We start from the raw sequence: 19,466 nt of genomic DNA, 5'->3' as shown, positions 1-19,466 counted from the left end.
TCCTTCCTTCCTTCCTTCCTTCCTTCTTTCTTTCTTTCTTTCTTTCTTTCTTTCTTTCTTTCTTTCTTTCTTTCTTTCTTTCTTTCTTTCTTTCCTTCTTTTCTTCTTTCTTTCTTTCCTGTGGTCTGTCTCTCTGTAAAACACATTCTTTTCTACCAAAATCCCACATATTAGAAATAAATTAATTATAGCATCTTCATGAGAGAGAAGTATATGATATATCCCCTCACCTTCACACCAAGGATTGAAGAGAATGTAAGTGTCAGTTGCTGGATTTCGGGTTGTTCGGATGACGCCATAGGGTGTCCAGATAGCAACATACATGCGGAATTTCCCCACGATGCACTTTGGGGAGGATTGGACAGATAGGCGGACAGACTGGTTCTCTTTCAAAATGACCTTTGCCCCCCACTTTCCACTTTGAAACTCTGACACAATGGGAACAGGAACATAGGTCCCTTTATTTTCCTGAGGGTAGCGACCTATTAAAAAAGAAAGAAAGAAAGAAAATGTAAAAAGGAGAATTCAGTAAGAATTTTCAAGTTGCTCTTATTTTACATGTACAGTGTGCTCAGCAGCATAAAGACATACAACCAGGACGAAAAAGCAGGAACACAGAACTTTAGTTATCATGAGACCATCTTGCCATTAAACTATGCCCTTAGGAGGATAATCAAGTAAGAATTTTGAATCTTATTCTCAGCTCCAGTGGTGACTTGGTGTCTCCATAAATGAACCAGTTCTGTGTGTCTATGCTAATCAGTTATGAGCAGAATCTCCTATTCTTTGAGTACTTTCTTTTTAAAAAAAATACACAGATAAATATTCATCTTTCAGCAGCAGTTTGACAAGGATAGAACCTCATTTTTTACTAAATTGGCTATGTTATTTAAAATTAGTTTCCCTATCTACCAGAGCAGGAAATGCAATAGTCTTGGTCCCTTCCTTCTCCATGCTACCTCACAAGACCTGAGTTCTCTTCCTTTTTGCAGAGGTGGGGGACTATGTGTATGGAATATTTCTTATTTTGTCAAACATGACTGATGTGTTGGTTGGTTTTGCTGAATTAAAAATTTCAAAGAGATGGCTCTATGGGAAGGGGAGGGGAAGAGTTTTATTCAGATATTAAGGTAATATAAAAACAAAAGAAATTCATAATAGGCAGCAGGGTGTAGTGGATAGAGAGCTGGCCTCAGAGGCAGGAAGACCTGACTTCAGGTTCAAACCTGGCTTCAACCCTGCCTCTACGACATGCTGCCACACAGCCCTGGGCAAGTCATTTATTCCTGGTGCCATGGAAAACTCTAAAATGATAAATTGCAGAACAAGTGTCTGAATTTACATTGGGAGAGGGAGTTCCTTAAAAACAGGGGTTCCCTACCCTAGTGAAATCACAGGTCTAAATTCCCCCCTCAAAAAAACAAAAAGTCAATTAACATAAGATTTGTAAGAGGGGGGGGGCGAGGGAGGGAGGGAGGGAGAGAATTTATTCATATCTAATATTGCAAGCAAGGAGGGAAGTGTTGTCCTATCCTATAATTCTTTCTTTTTGACCCTGCCCCCAAGCCCTATTATGTGCATTAACCCCTAAATATTTCTCTCTGCACTGGATGGTTTGGTTGTTTTGGCAGTTTACATGTTTTAGGCAGCTAGAGAGTGCAGTGAATAAAATACTGTGGGAGAATATGGCCATTTGTGTAGAAGGGGTAGGGTAGGGAGCGAGGGATGAGAATGACTCCATTTCTTGGCTCTTCCTTCTTATTTCTTTTTCTTCAGTTCTTGATATTTCTGTCTTAGTTGCATACTTTGTTGTTTGGTTTTTAGTTCCTTCTTAGTTTGTGTGGAGAATATACTGGATGAAACTCAAAGGATGCCCCACAACTGAACCTAAACTGCAGCATTCTTCCAGGGTGGTATGGAATGCCTAATAAAAGGATTCAGTTTTTTCTACTTGAGCAATGAACTAAGAGCAATGAAATCTGCAGAAAAGAAGACATCAGTTTGATGTAAATACAACTTCTCTAATACTTAGAGTTATTAAAAAATGAAATGAGTCACTTCAGAAGGTATTGGGTTACTTAACACCAAAGGTCTCCAAGTTGACATTGGATATTACAAAGGGAATTCCTGCTCAGGTCTGGGTTAAACCAGAAGACCCATGATCCTTGCCATCTCAGACTAAAGAAATCTAAGATAAAAAAGAAAAAAAAAACAAAAATATATGTATATATATATATATATATCTACATCTATCTATCTATCTATCTATCTATCTATCTATCTATCTATCTATCTATCTATCTATCTATCTATCTATCTATCTATCTATCTATTTCAAGCTCCCCTTAGTTAAGAACTTGAACAAGTCAAGGAATGAGGAGTGAGCATTTCATTCCTCTTCCAAAAAGGTAAACTGGATCGAAACCTTGTGATTGTTTCCTAATCTCAAAAAGTTTTCTTAAACTTTCTTAAACCCATCTTTCTTACATCATTCTATATCTCTTCCTATCTTCAATGGAAGGTAAAAACAGCTAATCACTGCCCTTTTTGTAGCCTTTGAACTTGGAAACCATAACTATGAGTCCTCTTGGAAGCCAATTGAGATCCGACCCCTAACTTTATGGGAGATTTGATTCCAACATTAAAAAAAAAAACTATAACAATAATTTTAACATTAAAGTGTTCCCTTTTGAATACTGAGGTCTTTTGGAAGCTGTGATTTAATGTTCAAATTCAACCTTAAATATATATTGATTTCTCATTCTCTATTTCTTCTTTTCATCCCAATTATGGACACATTAAAAATAATTTGAATTGTCAAGTGAGCTTAAAGATCACATTCTGATATAGTTTCTGGAGTTCTGAAGCAGAGGCTAATGATCATCTTTGACTTTTGTGCACTAGTATATCTTTCCTGTGTCGCAGAATACTGTAGTATTCTCTATGTAGGGAGATGACGTATTGTTCATTTCACAGAAATGAAACTGAGGCTCAAGGTACTTAATGGATGTGAGTCATCACAATCAAGGAGAGAGAAGTCAGCGTTCTGTTTTACCTAAAAGTTCACACTTTGGTAATCATTTCTTAATCCTTTTCATCTTTCTTCATTTATGTTTTGTTATTATCTCCTGGGCTTTTCTGTCAGGAGAGGTTTGGTGGCAAACTTCCTGCCCTGCTTAGTGCTGTATGTTTTTAATCTAAGACAGTTTTTAGTTGCATCAGCTGCTATGTGAAACAGCTTAATAAATGAACTATGGACCCATAGCTGGGAAGTTTTTCTTTGATGTCTATGCTTCAGCAGAGTGATGAGGGCTCTAGAGAGCAGTGATGCTTCTAGGAAAAAGGCCAACTGAGCCACCAGCTTGAGAGCTAAGGAGAAGGTGGGCAGAGGTGCTTTAGTGTCTTGATCCTCTTTGCATAAACAATTCCTTTTCGGCTCTGCAGACCCAGAAAGAAGGGGACAGATACACATTACTGAAGGTATTGTTAAGCCCACTCTGAAAAAAGCAGTTCTATTATTTTTTTAGCCCCTATAGCTAGACTTGTATTTTTTTTTAAAGGGAGCTCCCTTTTCTCATTTTTCTATGTCACTGGTCATAATAAACAATTTACAGGAATTTACATCATTAATTGTGCAACAAGCTCTCTACACCACTCTTATGCTACAGATATGGCTAGGACAGGAATATCTTTAAGTATTCTGTATTATAGGGGGGGGGGAAATGTGTGTGTGTGTGTGTGTGTGTGTGTGTGTGTGTTGACCCCTCTACGTAGCATGCACAAAATAATCTGAACAAGAAAAAGAAAATGATGACCATAGGTGGCCTGGTCTTTCTATGCAGAATAATTTATAGACTTATTCACCCATCCGTTCCATCATTTAGTCAACCCTACAAATAATAAGTACCAAGTATGGATTCAGTCTATGGATAAGGTGAGGGGGAGACTCAATTCAATACAAATTCAATACTTACTAAATACCTACTTTGTGCAAGGCACTGTGCTAGACATTGGAGATACCAAGGACAATGTTTGCCCTCAAGGAATTTACATGCTACTAGTAAGGGGAAGATAGTATAGTTCCTATCAGTAAGAAAGACTGAGTTCTATTTATATGACTCTGTCACTTGCAAAATTGACAAAATTGCTTCACACCTTTGAACTTCAGTTTCCTCATATGTAAAATAAAAGGGTCTGACTAAATTATGTGTATGTATATATGTATATATACACTATATATATGTGGGTATACACTATATATATTAATATGTACATGTATGTGTGTGTATATGTTGCTGTTGTTTGTTCTTCATTCTCAAAGAGGGCCATGAAATCAGGAAGATGATGTTATAACTTGCAAGTGAGTTGGACTTTAAGTGAGGCAGGGGTGTGCAAAGTCACTAGTCTCATTTTCTCCTCTGGAGCCATCTGGGTCCAGTGACCAGATATTGATCAGGAAGACTGGGGATGGCCATGTGTGTGTATATGTATGTATATACTATATATATATATATGCATATATTTCTACTTACATAATTTAGCCAGGTTTTTTATGTGTGTGTTTTATATGTTATATATACATATATGTATATAATATATACTGTATATATATAGATATGCCTACATATAAAGATATGCATATGTAATGGTAAAAGGAATTTGAAGATCTGCCCTGCCCCTTAATAGGTCTAATGTAATCACATGGAGCCTGTGGTGGAAGGAGTTTGCTAAATGGGTGGAGCAGGAAATGAGTCAGAGCAGTTAGAAATGAAGGAGAGAGAGGATGCGGGCAAGCAGACAGCTAGGATTGTGAGTGTTTGTGGGAAGGCCTGAGCAGGGGAGCAGGGGAAGGCTTGAGGATGGTGATGCCCTCTGCAGTGTTATTGTGTATAGATTTCTTTGTTGCTATGATGAATTTGACTTTCTGGTGTTGGGATCTGGCTTTCTGGTGTTTGAATAAATGTCTTCCATGTGGAGAGGCTGCTGTATTTTATGATTCAGAACTATGCTGTCATATTCATAGTTGCTGTTGATGCTGTGAATGTTGCCTTGGCGATACATCATATATAGTATGTATGTATGTATATATATATATGTGTGTGTGTGTGTGTGCATGTGTGTACGTACCATGTTTGTGATTCTTTTTAGCTCTTGTATATTTTATAGACCTATAGAAAGTTATAGTTCCCTATAACTTAATTTTCATTTTTTAAAGTTTTGTGGATTTTACAAATCTCTTCTAGCATTTTCTACCTACTCTGATCAAAGCAGCATCACAAATGTAACACAGAATAATTGAGATTGACTATAACTTGTGAACTAGCAAGAAGACCAGTCTTATTGGAGTTTCATTCAGGGGAATAAGAGAGAAATTTTTGTAGGTGATGGAGAAAAACAATGGGTGCCTGAGCAAGTGAGTGGTGGGTATGGTGAAAAAAAAATATAGGAAGATGATTATATCAGTGATTGGAGAGAGACTGAAGGAAAATAACTGAATAGGTAGCTAAGGGAAGCAGCAAGGTACAGTTGAAAGAGTAATGGACTTGGTGTCAGGATCTTGATTCAAATCCTGACTCTGTCACATATTACCTGTGGACTTTAGGCACACCATTTTACTTTATGGGGGCCTTAGTTTCCTCATTTGTAAAGTGATGTGGTTTAGTTGTATGACCTCTAAGGTCCCTTGTGACTCTAAATTTAGGATCCTATGATTAGTCACATGTGATTGTTATAACCAAAGTCTATGCTGGTGGTGGTGAGAATAAAAGTGAAGCAATAAATATGAAGTCTTCTTCAAAAGGATCCATATTGTCAAAAAGAACCACATCTGGTTCACAGGATGGTGATGGGGCAGGGAATAGAGAATACCCTCAGGGTTCCTATAAGGCATCTCCATCACCATGGTTTGATCAGGGTCTTTCAGGATAAAGTGGGAGAAAACCCTCTTTGGGGTCAGCTCTGTCTGACTGGGAAATGTGACTATGATCTGTTTCAGTCCTAATCTTGAGCCTGAAGAGGGGCAGATGACCCCAGGAAAGCCTGCTTCACATTGGGAATATTTACTTTCCAGCATTTCCCACTCCCCCTTCTCCTTCTCTTCATTTTCTTCTCTTAGCTTTGTGGTTGAATTGCCTTCATATGTTGCGAGCAAATACACATGATCAAAACCCCCTTGCAAATGCCATTTTCCCTCAAGGTTCAAATGGCTTTGGAGGAATCATTACACTGTCAGGGGGGCCTGCATAGGCCATAAATAATGGCTGTATTCATTATTACCCATAAAGCCTTTTTGATTCCTGGATAACCACAGAGGGATTACCTGAAACAAGCTAGCCTAAAGGTAATCTTTGGTATTCTGAGTGATTCTCTTTTATACTCTGGAGATGTTAATCTCTCTGCTACTCTCTCCCTTATGTCCTCCCACCCTCAAACACAAACACTTATAAAAGCAAACAGGCCACTAAGTTTTCACTCTGTCTAGGACTTTGTTGCCAACCTAATAGTGAATGCTACCAGTTATGGGGTGGATTTACTATCCTTCACCATTTCCCCCAAATTCTACACCCTCTAAGTTGTCATGGTCTCAAAAATTGTTTCCACTCCTGTAGACTATATTTTAAAACTTTTGTTTAATATTACAGCTTATGCTTGCCAAAACACTTTTTTTTAAATATTTTAAAGAATATTTAATATTTATCAAGACAGTTCATGATCTGATGCTTGTTGTTAAGTCTTTTCAGTTATGTCTGACTCTTTGTCACCCCATTTGGGGTTTTCTTGGCAAAAATACTAGAATGGTTTGCCATTTCCTTCTCCAGCTCATTTTACAGATGAGGAAGTTGAAGCCAACAGGGTTTAGTTACTTGCCCAGGGTCACACAGCTAGTAAAAAAAGAAAGTCTGATACTAGTATAGGGAATTATGAGGATCCTTGGAAGGGGTAGGTGTATAGAGGATGGTGGAAGAGAACAAGTTAAAATGAGAGAGTATCAGAATAGGATAAAGGTTTAGGAAGCCTGGAAAAATATTAAGGAAATGTCATTTGAAGGTAGTAGGAAGTAATATGCTAGAAAATAGGAATTTCATAGTGAAGGTGATCAATAGGCAGGAGTGGGAATAAATGAAATGAGACATTATGTTGTATGGCATCTAAATAGGTAAGATAAGAAACCTAACACGGTGGCAGAACAAGTAGAATCAGGACTTTTAATCCCATAATTCTGGTGTCCCCAAAGTGCTGTGGTGGGAATTAGGCAGTAATAGAATGAGGCAGCTAGGTGGTACAGTGGATAGAGTGATGGGCCTGGAATTAGGAAGATTTATCTTTTTCAGTTCAAATCTGACCTCAGACATTTACTAACTGTGTGAACCTAAGCAAGTCATTTTATCTTGTTTGCCTCAGTTTCCTCATCTATAAAATGAGCTAGAGAAATGGCAAACCACTCCAGTAACTTTGCCAAGAAAACAGGGTAAAGAGGAGTCAGATCTGACTGAAAAAAATAAAACAAGAAACAGTCAACAAAGGGAAAAGAAGGTACTCAAGTAAGACTAGAGACTTGTATGCATATCATCAATTCATTTACCCTCAGTCCCAACTGAGGCAGGTTAATCAATCAATCAACAAGCATGTATTAAGCATCTAATATTTGTCAGGCACTGTGCTAAATATTGGGAATACACAATCAAGAGTGAAGCCATCCTTGCCTTCAAGGATTTGTATTCTATTGAGGGAAAGCAACATCTACGCATTTCAGTAACTACAAAATATATACAGCCAAAGGGGGTGGGGGGAATTGGCAGCTACAGATGGAGATTGGGAAACACTGTGTATAAGAGGTGATGTTTCATTTACAGACACATTGTATCTGTGATGACTAACTTTGATAGAATGGACTCCTCTCAGCAATGTAACTCTACAAGACAACTCTGAAAGACTCATGATGGAAAGAGATATCTACATGGAAAGAAAGAATTACGGAGTCTGAATGCAGATTGAAGCAAACTGCTTGCTCTGTCTTGTGTTTTGCTTTGTTTTGTTTTTCATTCACTCCATTGGTTAGAATTCTTCTTTACAACTTGACTAATGTTTAATGTGAAGGTATTTGTAAAACCTATATCAGATTGCATGCTGCCATGGAGGGGAGAGGGGATAGGAGGGGGGGGGGGGAGTTGGAACTTAAGGGGTTTTGGAACCCAATGTTGTTAACTAAAAATAAAAAAAAAAATTCAAAAAAAAAAAAAGAGGTGACGTTTGAGCAAAGCAGTGAAGGTAGTCATAGATTCTAAGAGAAGGGTGTGCCTTCCAGGAATGGGAGACAATCTATGGAAAGATCCAGAGACAGATGATGGAATTTCATGTAGGAGGAACTATAAGTAGGCCAGTTTGGTTAGAACAAAGACTATATGAAGTAGACAACTGTACAATCTGGAAATATACTAGAACTGGACTGTGAAGGGCTTTAAATGCCCGAGGAGTTTGTACTTTATCCTGTATCTACTGAGGGCAAAAGAAGTGGGAAGTGTCTCTTCTCAGCCTCTGCTAAGCCTGCCCCCAAAGCTGTATATTCTTCTTTCTTGACTTCTTAGGATCCAGAGCTGAAAGGAACTTCAGGGGTCATCTGGTCTGACTTCCTTATTTTACAGATGTAGAAACTGAGATGTCAAGTGATTTGCTCAGCATCACACAGGGAGAAAGCATCAAAGGCAGGATTTGAACCCAAGTCCCCCTACTCCAGAGCTGGTGCTCCTGAAGACTTCCTTTAATGCTCATTTTAACCTGAGTCTATCTGTATATTTTGGGGGTGAGAAAAGGGTAAAGAAAAAAAAGGGAAGTAATGGCACTGCACCCTCTAGAAAAGTGTCCTAGATGTGAGGCCTTAGCAATCGTGAGTAGTTGAGGACATTAGAGATGGGAGGGATTTGGGAATGAGGAGAGGTTGCTAGAGTGATATAGGAGAGGAGAGAAGAGGAAATAATAGTGTTAAATATGAACAGAATCCCACATCAGTGTATAGAGATAAATAACCCAAGGCTGCAGCTATATTAAGACCTGTTAGTGAGCATATTAATTTCGAAGGAAGAAAAATGAATACCAAGATTTGTGAATATTTTCATATGTACAGTACGTAAAAGCTAGTTATTAGTGTGTGGCTTGAAGTGTCAATAGTACCTCAGGGTCTTGTCAGTTACTCTATTATGCCATGTTTAATTCTGTATCTAACCTCTTCAGTGACAGCACCATGGAGAAACCTTCCGTGATTGAGTTGGGAGCAAGGAAGGCACGCAAAGGAGTGTGCTTCCTTCAGTGAAATAACCCTCTCACCTTGAGCTGTTAGCATGCTGAAAAGGGCTCTATTAACTATTTGACTGTAGATGCAAGATAGTGCTTCCATAGTATATCTGATTACATGTATGTCTACATATCCAATGTATGTGTCTACATATAGGAATGTGTTTATATAGTACACAATTGTTGCTACTCTCATTTTTCTGTACATTCATCCACTGATGAATATCAGTCTGAAAACCAAAGACAAAAAATTCCAAACAGCCCATACAGGTGGTGACTATAAACACATTTATTACATGTGAGCCTATATAGACACATGCAGAAATATGTCTGTATAGATATAAATACATGTGTGTGCATACATATACCTATATTTCACACATGGGTCACACAGGTGAGGGCTATAAAAACATTTATTACATGTGGATAGTATCTTAGTATATAGATACAGACATATGTACATATACATATACTAGTAGGTGGCCAGTGGATAGAGCACTGGCCCTGGAGTCAGGAAGACCCAAGTTAAAATCTAGCCTCAGATATTTCCTAGCTATGTGACCCTGGACAAGTCACTTAACTCTGTCTCAGTTTCCTCATCTGGAGGAGTTGAGGACTCTAGAGATGGGAGAGATTTCCAGAAGGGCCAGGGGACTGTAAGGGATTTGAGAATTGGAAGAGGTTGCTAGAGTGACCTAGGGGAGAAGAGAAGAGGAAATAATAGTGTTAAATGAACTGGAGAAATGAATGGTAACCATTCCAGTATTTTTGTCAAGAAAACCCCAAATGGGGTCATGAAGAATTGGATATAACTGAAACGAATGAACAACAAAACAGGTATACACACACACAAACACGCACATCTACAGCTATATGTCACATATGTCATACATGTCACAGTGGTGGCTATAAGCACATTTATTGCATTGAATAGTGCCTATATATAGACATGTGTGTTTATATGTCACACATGCTTCACACAGATGTTAGCTATAAACACATTTATTGCATGTAATAATGCCTGCACATATAAATTTAGATATCTATCTTTATCTATTCCAAGGTACTCTTCACATATAATAAATATGTTTTAACTCTCATCTTTATGAGTTGCTTGGAGTTACACACACATATATATATACACATATGCAATATATGTATGTTACAAAATTGTGAGACATCAGTTTAAATATATTTGCATATGTAAATTGCCCTTTCACTATTTCACATATATACACATATGTATGTATTTACATAAATGTATATTGACTGTTTTGTAACATTTTTTGGTTAAAAAAAAGCTAAACAAAGAAAAAAAATAATTTCCCCCTAAATGATGCTGTTTTTTTTTTAATTTTTAATGGAGGGTCTGTGAAACTGGTCTCCTAAATACTTAGTAGCTAAGAATATTCATTTTATTCTTTCACAATTTATATAAAGTTGATTACTTTCCCCAAGAGAATTTGCAATTAACATATACTCTTAGTTTTCTTTCTTAATTGGATTTTGCAAATCATTTTTAGAAAGCCATAAGCCCTACACAAATGCTCCATGTTCTGCAGAATTTGCATGGGTCCTGACCACAGATGCCACTGCCATGCTTCCCTTGTCTCAGTGAGCCCTCTCTGCTGTGGTGGGCAGAGAGAACATCCGTATCTGCCTGCCACCAACGGAGCAGTACTTTCAAACACGGATTCCCTCCTACCCCCTTCCCACCTCCTCTCTTTCATTGAATTAAAAAGACTTGAGTCAGCTCCTCTCAGACCTTCTGATTTCTTTCTGTCTCTTTCCAGCATATCTCTTGGTGCTAAAGGAATGTGTATCAAGTTGAATAAATGAATGAGCACCTTCTTAATGATGTCATCCACAAGGTAGAGAAAGGGCTGATGGAAACTTAGGCACATTCCTTTTGGATTCTGCCACACACTTGAATGATCTTGGGTGAAAGTTCATTTTTGTCAGTCTTCAGCACTGTATTGAGCACCAACTTTGTACAGAACCCTGAACAGGCAATCTTCAACTCACTAATGGGCTGTATTGCATAGTCACTTCTTTGGAATTTGTAGCATATTTTCCTATAGAAACAATGGCCTATCAGAGGCAGCTAATGCAGAAAACACTAAGCCTGAAATCAGGAGGGTGTGAATTCAAATACAGCTTCGGGTACTTACTAGCTACGTGACCCTGGGAAAGTCACTTCACCTCTGTCTGCCTCAGTTTTCTCAACTGTAAAATGGGAATAATAATAGCATCTACCTTATGAGATTATTGTGGGGATCAAGTGAGATAATATTTGTAAAGTGCTTAGTAGGATACTTGATACATAAGAGAAACACGCTATTGCCTCCCTCTCTTCCGTATAGTACGGATGGTTCCCAGGCCAACTCAGGTAAGCCACTATGTACACAAAACATAGTACTAAAAGTAATTTTTAATTACTTTTAACCATCCATTATAACAGTGCTTCTATAGGAAAATCTCCAGAGTCATCATTTATGACCTCTAGAGTTTTAGAAATATAAGAACCTGGGGCAGCTAGGTGGCACAGTGAATAGAGCACTGGCCCTGGAGTCAGGAGGACCTGAGTTCAAATTCGGCCTCAGACACTTGATCACACTTATTTAGCCGTGTGACCTTGGGCAAGTCACTTAACCCCAATTGCCTACCTTCTCCTCTCAAAAAAAATAGATATAAATATAGATAAAATAACTTGAGAGCTAGGGTCACTAGACAGATATTAATCATGTCAATCAGAAATTCCATGCCTTGCAACACCAAATGTACAAGAAAACCTGGGCTTTCAGTGACTCTGAGGTCAGGAGGCAAATGCCTTAATCCACATGGAGGGCATCTTCAAGATATCCCTCATGACCTATTAACATGTAATAATGCTATGGTCCTGCTATCAAGTATGAATTCAGTCTGGTCAAAAGAACCTAATCCCCAAGTGTTTCTTGATTTAGATTCCTGGGAAGAACCCTCGGCTGCTGCTGTTGCTGCCAGCTGATTCCTGTACCCCCAACTTTTGCTTCCCTTAAAACTGTGATTCAGAGGGGCAGCTAGGTAGCACAGTGAACAGAGCACTGGCCCTGGAGTCCGGAGGACCTGAGTTCAAATCCCGCCTCAGACACTTAACACTTATGAGCCGTGTGACCTTGGGCAAGTCGCTTAACTCCAACTGCTCTCCAAAAAAACAAACAAACAAACAAAAAACAACAAAAAACTATGATTCAGAACTACCTTCTGCTAATGAGAAGACTCCCCCAGTGTGGAAACAGCATTGGTTCTGGAGTCAGAGATTATGGGTTCAAGTCCCACATCTGATGCTTATTACATGTGTGACCTTAGGCAAGTCACTTAATCTCTCTGGGCCTGCCTCAGGTTCCTTATTTGTAAAATGAGGTAGTTGGACCAAATGACCTCTGAAGTCCCTTCCTGCTCTAGAAATATAATGCCATGGCCTCATTCTACACTCTCATGTCATCCCTACCCCTCCACAATCCATATCTTACATTTTGTTGTTGTTCAGCCTTCATGACCCCATGTGGGGTTTTCTTGGCAAAGATGCTGGAGTGGTTTGCTATATTCTTCTTTAGCTCATTTTACAGATGCGGAAACTGAAGCAAACATAAAATGATTTGTCTAGGGTCACCCAGCTAGTAAATGTCTGAGGCCACATTTGAACTCAGCAAGACTCATCTTCCTGGCTCTAGGCCCAGCGCTCTATCCACTTTGACATTTAGCTGCCCCTACCTGTCTGTCCAATCCTTGTCGAGGTCCTTTGTTGGTTCATCTTACATATTTCCTCACTAACTATGAGTATTTCTGAAGATTCTCTTCTATACCTCCTACTTTCTTTTCCTTCTCTCTCATTAGCCAATCAGAATGGCATTAATTATGATCTCTATGTCAGTAACTCACAGACTTTTATATCCAGCCCATTTCTTTCATGAGGTTCAATCTTGTGTCACCAATTATCTATTGGATACTTCAAACTGGAAGGCCCAGATACCTCTCAAACAGCATGTACAAAACAGAATTCTCCACCTCTCCCTCCAAATCCACTCTTCTTCCAAACTTCTCCATTTCTGTGGAAGTCATGACCATTCTTCCATCCTCTTGACTGATAAGCTTGAAATTATCATCTACTTCTCCCTCACCCTTCACTTCAATACCAAGTCAAGTTACCCAATCTTTCTGTTTTTACTTATACAGTATCCCTCACATTTTATCTCCTTTCTCTACTCTGCAACTACCATCTGAATTCAGAGTCTCATCACCTCTTTCTGTGATTATTTTAATGACCTCCTAATTGTTCTCTCTGCCTCCAATCTTTCCCCACTCTAGTCCATCCTTCAGTAATTTTCCAGTATTCCTTAGGCACAGAGATGACTATGTCAGTCCCCTATTTCATCAACTCCAGTGGCTCTCTATTTCCTCTAAAGTAGAGGATTAATTCCACTCTTTAGCTTTTAAAACCATTCAAACCTAGCCCCAACCAGCTTCTTAGACATTTCTCCTCTCCCACTCTGTAATACAACAAATTGACTTTCTTTCTGTTCCTCACATGGGGCACTCCATCTTCTATGCCTTGGAATGTAGTCTTTCCTGATCTTTAGACTTCATGGAATGCCTTTCATCCTTCAAGATACAACAAAAACATCACCTTCTATAGGAAGCCTTTCTTTTTTTCCTTTTTTTTTTTACTTAAATGGTTTATTTTTTTCTGACAGTTCATATTTTATTTTTCAAATTACATGTAAAAACAATTTATAACTTTCATTTTTAAAAATTTGAAGTTCCAAATTTTCTCCCTCTCTTCCCTCCTTCCTCCCCGAGACAGCAATTAATAGACTATACATGTACAATCATGCAAAACATATTTCCATATTAGTCATGTTGCAAAAAAAAAATCACAGACCAAAAAAAATCCAAGAAAAACTTAAAAAAGTAACAAAAAGTATGCTTTGATCTGTATTCAGACTCTATCAGTTTTTTTTTTTTTCCTGTGGTGGTGAATAGCATTTTCCATCATGAATCTTTTAGATTTGTCTTAGATTATTATATTGCTGAGAACAGCTAAGTCATTCATAGTTGTTCATCATACAATATTACTATTACTATGTACAATGTTTTCCTGGTTCTGCTCACTTCACTCTGCATCATTCATGCAAGTTTTTTCTGAAACCATCTTGCTCATCATTTCAATACAGTAGTATTTCATTATAATCATACACTACAACTTGTTCAGCCATTCCCAAATTTATGGGCATCCCTTCAATTTTTAATTCTTTGCCAGTATGAAAAGAGCTGCTATAAATATTTTCATACGAATTTTTCCTTTTCTCTCTTTTTTCATCTCTTTGGGATATAGACCTAGCTAGGTCTATTGCTAGGTAAAAGGGTATGCACAGTTTTTTTTTTATTTTGGGCATAGCCATGAAGCCTTTCTTGATCCTCTCAAGTATTAATGCCATCCTAAATTTATCTTGTATTTAGCTAATTTGTATTTATTCTTTTTAACTTCATTCTGTATATGGTTGTACATATACTTGTAGTATCTTTAGTCAATCAATCAGAGGCAAAAACTAGTTGTGACAAGGCCTAACCCATTGGTTTGGATTGAATCAATCCATCTATCCCTTAAAGAAATAATCTTGGGGTGGCTAGGTGGTGCAGTGAGTAAAGGGCCGTCCCTGGAGTCAGGAGGACCCTAGTTCGGTTCCAGCCTCAGACACTTAGCACCCACACAAAAAGACTAGCCGTGTAACCTTGGGCAAGTTACTTAACCCCAATTGCCCTCCAAGAGGCCAAAAAAAAAAAAGAAAGAATCTTAACCAGGTCAGAACCCCTCTATTAAGTCAATCAAACAAGGGCATCAGACTAACTGCAAGAAGTGCTTGAAAGACATTGGAAATAATGAAGTGATACTCCCCAGGAAGTGTGATGGAATTGGCTGAGGAGATTTGGTCACAGCTTGTAGGATTTCTGTAAAACTGCAAGTCAATTCAGAACCAGAGGATTAATTGAATAAGGTAATATGTATCTACCACAAATATGCAATAGCGTTGGAGGTCCTACTGGGCCTGTCTGCTTCAAGGCTAATATTGATCTTGTGCTATGCCTAAAAAAATTAAATTAATGACCCGTGGAAGCATAGTTGTCAATTCTTAGCTGTGCTATAAATAGATAAGCAGTACCTCTAACCGAAGGTGATTTGAGTATGGAGTAAAACATTTCATTCCAGAGTTAAAATTTGGGATAGTATTTTCCATTAGGTTGTTAAAAAACAAGAGGTAAGTTTTGACTTCATCTACTATGGAAGTATCAACATATGTGGCTTCAACCAGACTGGAGAATTATTTTTAAAATGCTACAAGAAGACTTTCCTCAAGAAAGCAGGAATATATCATGTCACCAAAATGGCACAATGTTAATTCGTCTTTTGATTTGATTAATTTGTGTTACTGAGCTCCAACTTTCACACTTAAAATAATGAATTTATTTAAAAATGGCTCCTGTAATAACATAAATAAGCCAGAGCTAGGAGTGTGAGTACCACATAAGTGTAAAGAGATACACACCTTATTTTAACAAACAGAAGTAATATGAGTATTCTGAGACCCTGGTATAACTAGTCCATGAATGACTTTTAGAGGGAACAATAAATTAGCAAAGTGCTAAAATCTTAGATATCACAGCTAGTAAGAAGAAAAACAAAATCTCAAAAAACATCATTAAAGTATAGAATTTAAGAACCTGTCCTCTCCTACCTGGATTTTTCTTCTCCTTAAAGTTTATTCTTTAATCAGTGCTGGTGAATTCAATTTAGGTCAAGAAAAAGAAGTATGCAGAAAAGAGGCCTGGTAGAGAGTATTTGAATGAAGATAATGGAGAGAGGAAAAAAGCTATTTGTTATCAAAATATACTGTGAACCATTTAGGCAAAAGGGGGAAATAGAGATGGAGTTTGGGAAATAGGTCACAAGCTGTACAGGTGCATCACATAGCAGTGGAGGGAAACTTTATTCAGACATTTTCTGGAGTCCTCATTGCAAGAAAAGCAGAGCTGCTAATAACTTACTGACTTACTCCAGTGATGATTTCATCCTTTGAAAAGTAGAGAAGTCAACAAGGGCGGATTCTGTTCTGGGTCTGATTCTTATTTATGCATGCGAACTAACTTCTGGGATGGAAATAATGGGAATCTTGTAGAGAAGAGATCATTCCCACCTAGGGTTTGTGAGAGAGATTAGAAAAGCCAGGTATTGTCTGAAATGCACTGTAGATTTGGGGAAAGTAAATTTTCAAAAGTTGTAAGTATAGCAAGGATTCCATGGAGTAAAAATCCAAGGGAAGAAAGCCAAGGAAAGATGAGAAACTCAAGAATGAAATTCTGAGGGGTGGCCAGGTGGCTCAGCGAGTAAGGGCACCGGCTCCAGTGTTGGGATGACCTGGATCAAATCCGGGCTCAGATACTCAGCACCACACCCAGAAATAACTGGCCGTGTAACCTTGAGCAAGTTACTTAACCCTGATTGCTTTAAAAAAAAAATAAAAAAAAAAAAGAATGAAATTCTGAAGCACAACAGGAAACAATTATGAGGAAATTCCAAGAAAAAAAAATGGGAGTTATTGGAAGAGGCTACCTTGGATATCCAGGACACTCACTAACAAATTTAGTTGAAAGACATATATACAGAAATTGGAAGCAAGGGTAAGTAATAGAGAATGAAGACAAAAGTGGGGCATGATGCTGAAATAATAGTGTCAGGTATGTTAAAGCTTAGAATGAGCCAAGGCTATGGAGAAATAAGAACAACAAATGGCCTTTTAAAGCTACGTTGGGGGGAAGAAAAGCAAGAAGGCAAAGTACTCCTGGGTGGCTGGAATAAATGGTTACTGACAGCAGAAGGCAGAATTGCTTAATTCATATTTTTCTTCTATTTTCTCTGTTGAGAAGACTGACCTTTGGACTGGAAAGGATGACAAAAATGACTAATAAGGGACCGATCCCCAAGAAAAGGGGAGATATTAAGAGAGACCCTAGCTGCCCTTGATGAATTCAGATCCTCTAGTTCATATGAACTACATCTTTGGGTACTAAAAGGCATGGAGGACACAACTGTCATGCAGATTCTGCAAAGATAGAGATGGACACATATCCTGATATTCAAAAGAAAGGGAGGGGCAGGGAAAGAGAGCAGAATTTACAAACCATAGGTCAGTGACCTTGACTTTGATTCCTTGAAAAATGCTGGAACAGGTTATTAAAGATTATAGGTTATTAGTGAGAGAGGCAGCAATAGAGTGGGCAGAGGGCTGGCATTGGAATTAAGAATGTCCTGAGTACAAATTTGGCTCTGATATATAGTGGTTGTGGGACTCTGGGAAAATCATTTCTCAGTGCTCTGGGCAACTAAGACTGGAATTCACACAGAAAGTGCTGACCTGCATTGGTAGATGGAATTTTCTCATCCAGGGAGTTCCCTATGAAACTGGGTCTGATTCATAGTGATTGGTAAAAACTAGTTTCTGGAGTGGAATGAAAGCACAGGTCTTATTCTTATCCCTATGATGAGTGAAAATCTACAAAAGGAAACCGTGATTGCAAGAGCTTAGAAGGGCTTAAATCAATAAAAAAAAACATAACAGAGTTATATTATACCCTTTTTTGGAAGAGTTGATAAGCTGGTAGGTCTGAGATATGTACATTTACCTAGATTTTGGCAAAATATTTACTAACGTACCTCATAATATTTTTGTAAAAAAAAAGATGGAGAATTGTGGGCTAGTAATTCAATGAGGATTTGGTAGAGAGTCAATGATCAGACTTTAAAAAGTTAACAGTTCAATATGAACTTGCTAGGAGGTCTCCAATGGGAAACCTCCAAGGATCTGTGCCTGGTTCCTTTGATTTAAAACTTGTTTTCATTTATTAAAGTGGATATATTTATTGCATCAGAGTTGTACTGAAAAATGTCTAATAATTTTTACTCTTCCTCTGTTACTCTAATAGGGATGAGGAGGGTCATGGACCAGAGTTTGGAGAATTTTGATGGAATTTTTCTATGATTTTGTAGAAAAAGAAAATTAGGCACAAAGATGTGATGCAACTTTTCTAAGATCATATAGGTAGCAAGCAGCAGAGTCCAGATTTAAATCCAAGTTCTTTGACTCAAAAAACCCCAGGTTCTTTCTGCTATACTAACTGTTGTTGTTATTTTTCACTCGTTTCTGTTGTGTCTGACTACTCATGACTACATTTGGGGTTTCCTTGGCAAAGAAACTGAAGTGGCTTGCTATTTCTTTCTCTAGATCATTTTACAGACAAGGAAACTGAGGCAAAAGGGTTAAGTGATTTGCCCAGGGTCACATAGTTAGTATATGTCTGATGCTGGATTTGAACTCAGGTTTTCCTGACTCCTGCTCTAGCGTTCTATCCACAATGCCACCTAGCTGCCCCCTTTACCAACTGACCTCTTTGTGTTTTTCCCCTCTAAAATGAGATTTGACAGGATGGAGCTCCAACATTCTATGAATATTCTATATACTTTGATAAATATGGCGGGGGGGGGGTTGGAGTCAAAATGGCAGAGTAGAAGCAGGACCTACCCACTGCTCTGGCTTCCACTTGCCCCAATCCATGTAAAAGGGGACTCTAAATAAACTTTGTAGCTGCAGAACCCACAAAATGACAGAGAGAAGCTAAGCTCCCACTGAGGACAGCCCGGCAGGCCACCAGGAATTGGCCAGCTCAGTGCTGTGGGAGCCAAGCCCAGCCCCACACCAAGGCTTTAGCCCCAGGACAGGCCTGACCAGCCCCAGCCAGAGGGACTCCAGATCAGCAGCAGCTGTGGCTGTTTCCAGAATTATCAACACTTAGATGCAAAGGACAAAGTGAGAGGTCAGTGCAGTCTGGACTTTGGGACCCAGTAAGTGGGAGTGCGTGGCTTTTGCCAGCCAACGAGTGCCACATGGCAGCTTCAGCTCCTGGCCTGCAGAGTGTAGGGAGACCAAGCACCAGTCTGAGGGGTAATCGCTCTTGCTTTAACTTTCTTGGATCTGGATTGCAGTCTAGGGTGGAGGTCCTGGGGTGTGTGTCCAGCTTGCCAGAGCGTGTGGAGACCTCAGAGAGGGCACCCATCTAATACCTCTGGCAGCTGAGAAAACCCCAGC

The 19,466-nt window shown here is 38.7% G+C and overlaps 1 protein-coding gene across 2 annotated transcripts in view; it reads right to left on the bottom strand.

Moving 5' to 3' along the window:
• F13A1 (coagulation factor XIII A chain) overlaps positions 1–19,466 on the bottom strand; it is a 407,127-nt gene that overhangs the window by 125,254 nt on the left and 262,407 nt on the right. For both annotated transcript variants that reach the window (XM_069103537.1, XM_069103536.1), the window contains one exon: positions 231–482. In XM_069103537.1, coding sequence (XP_068959638.1) covers positions 231–482 — 252 coding nt within the window. The remainder of the gene's footprint in view (positions 1–230; positions 483–19,466) is intronic.

Source organism: Petaurus breviceps, unplaced genomic scaffold (assembly GCF_028583685.1).
Source record: "Petaurus breviceps papuanus isolate PSGF00001 unplaced genomic scaffold, PetGlider_PUasm1.0 582, whole genome shotgun sequence".
In the NCBI taxonomy this organism is placed as follows: domain Eukaryota; kingdom Metazoa; phylum Chordata; class Mammalia; order Diprotodontia; family Petauridae; genus Petaurus; species Petaurus breviceps.
Note: the sequence above shows the minus strand (reverse complement) of the source record. Positions and strands in the feature narration are given on the sequence as shown.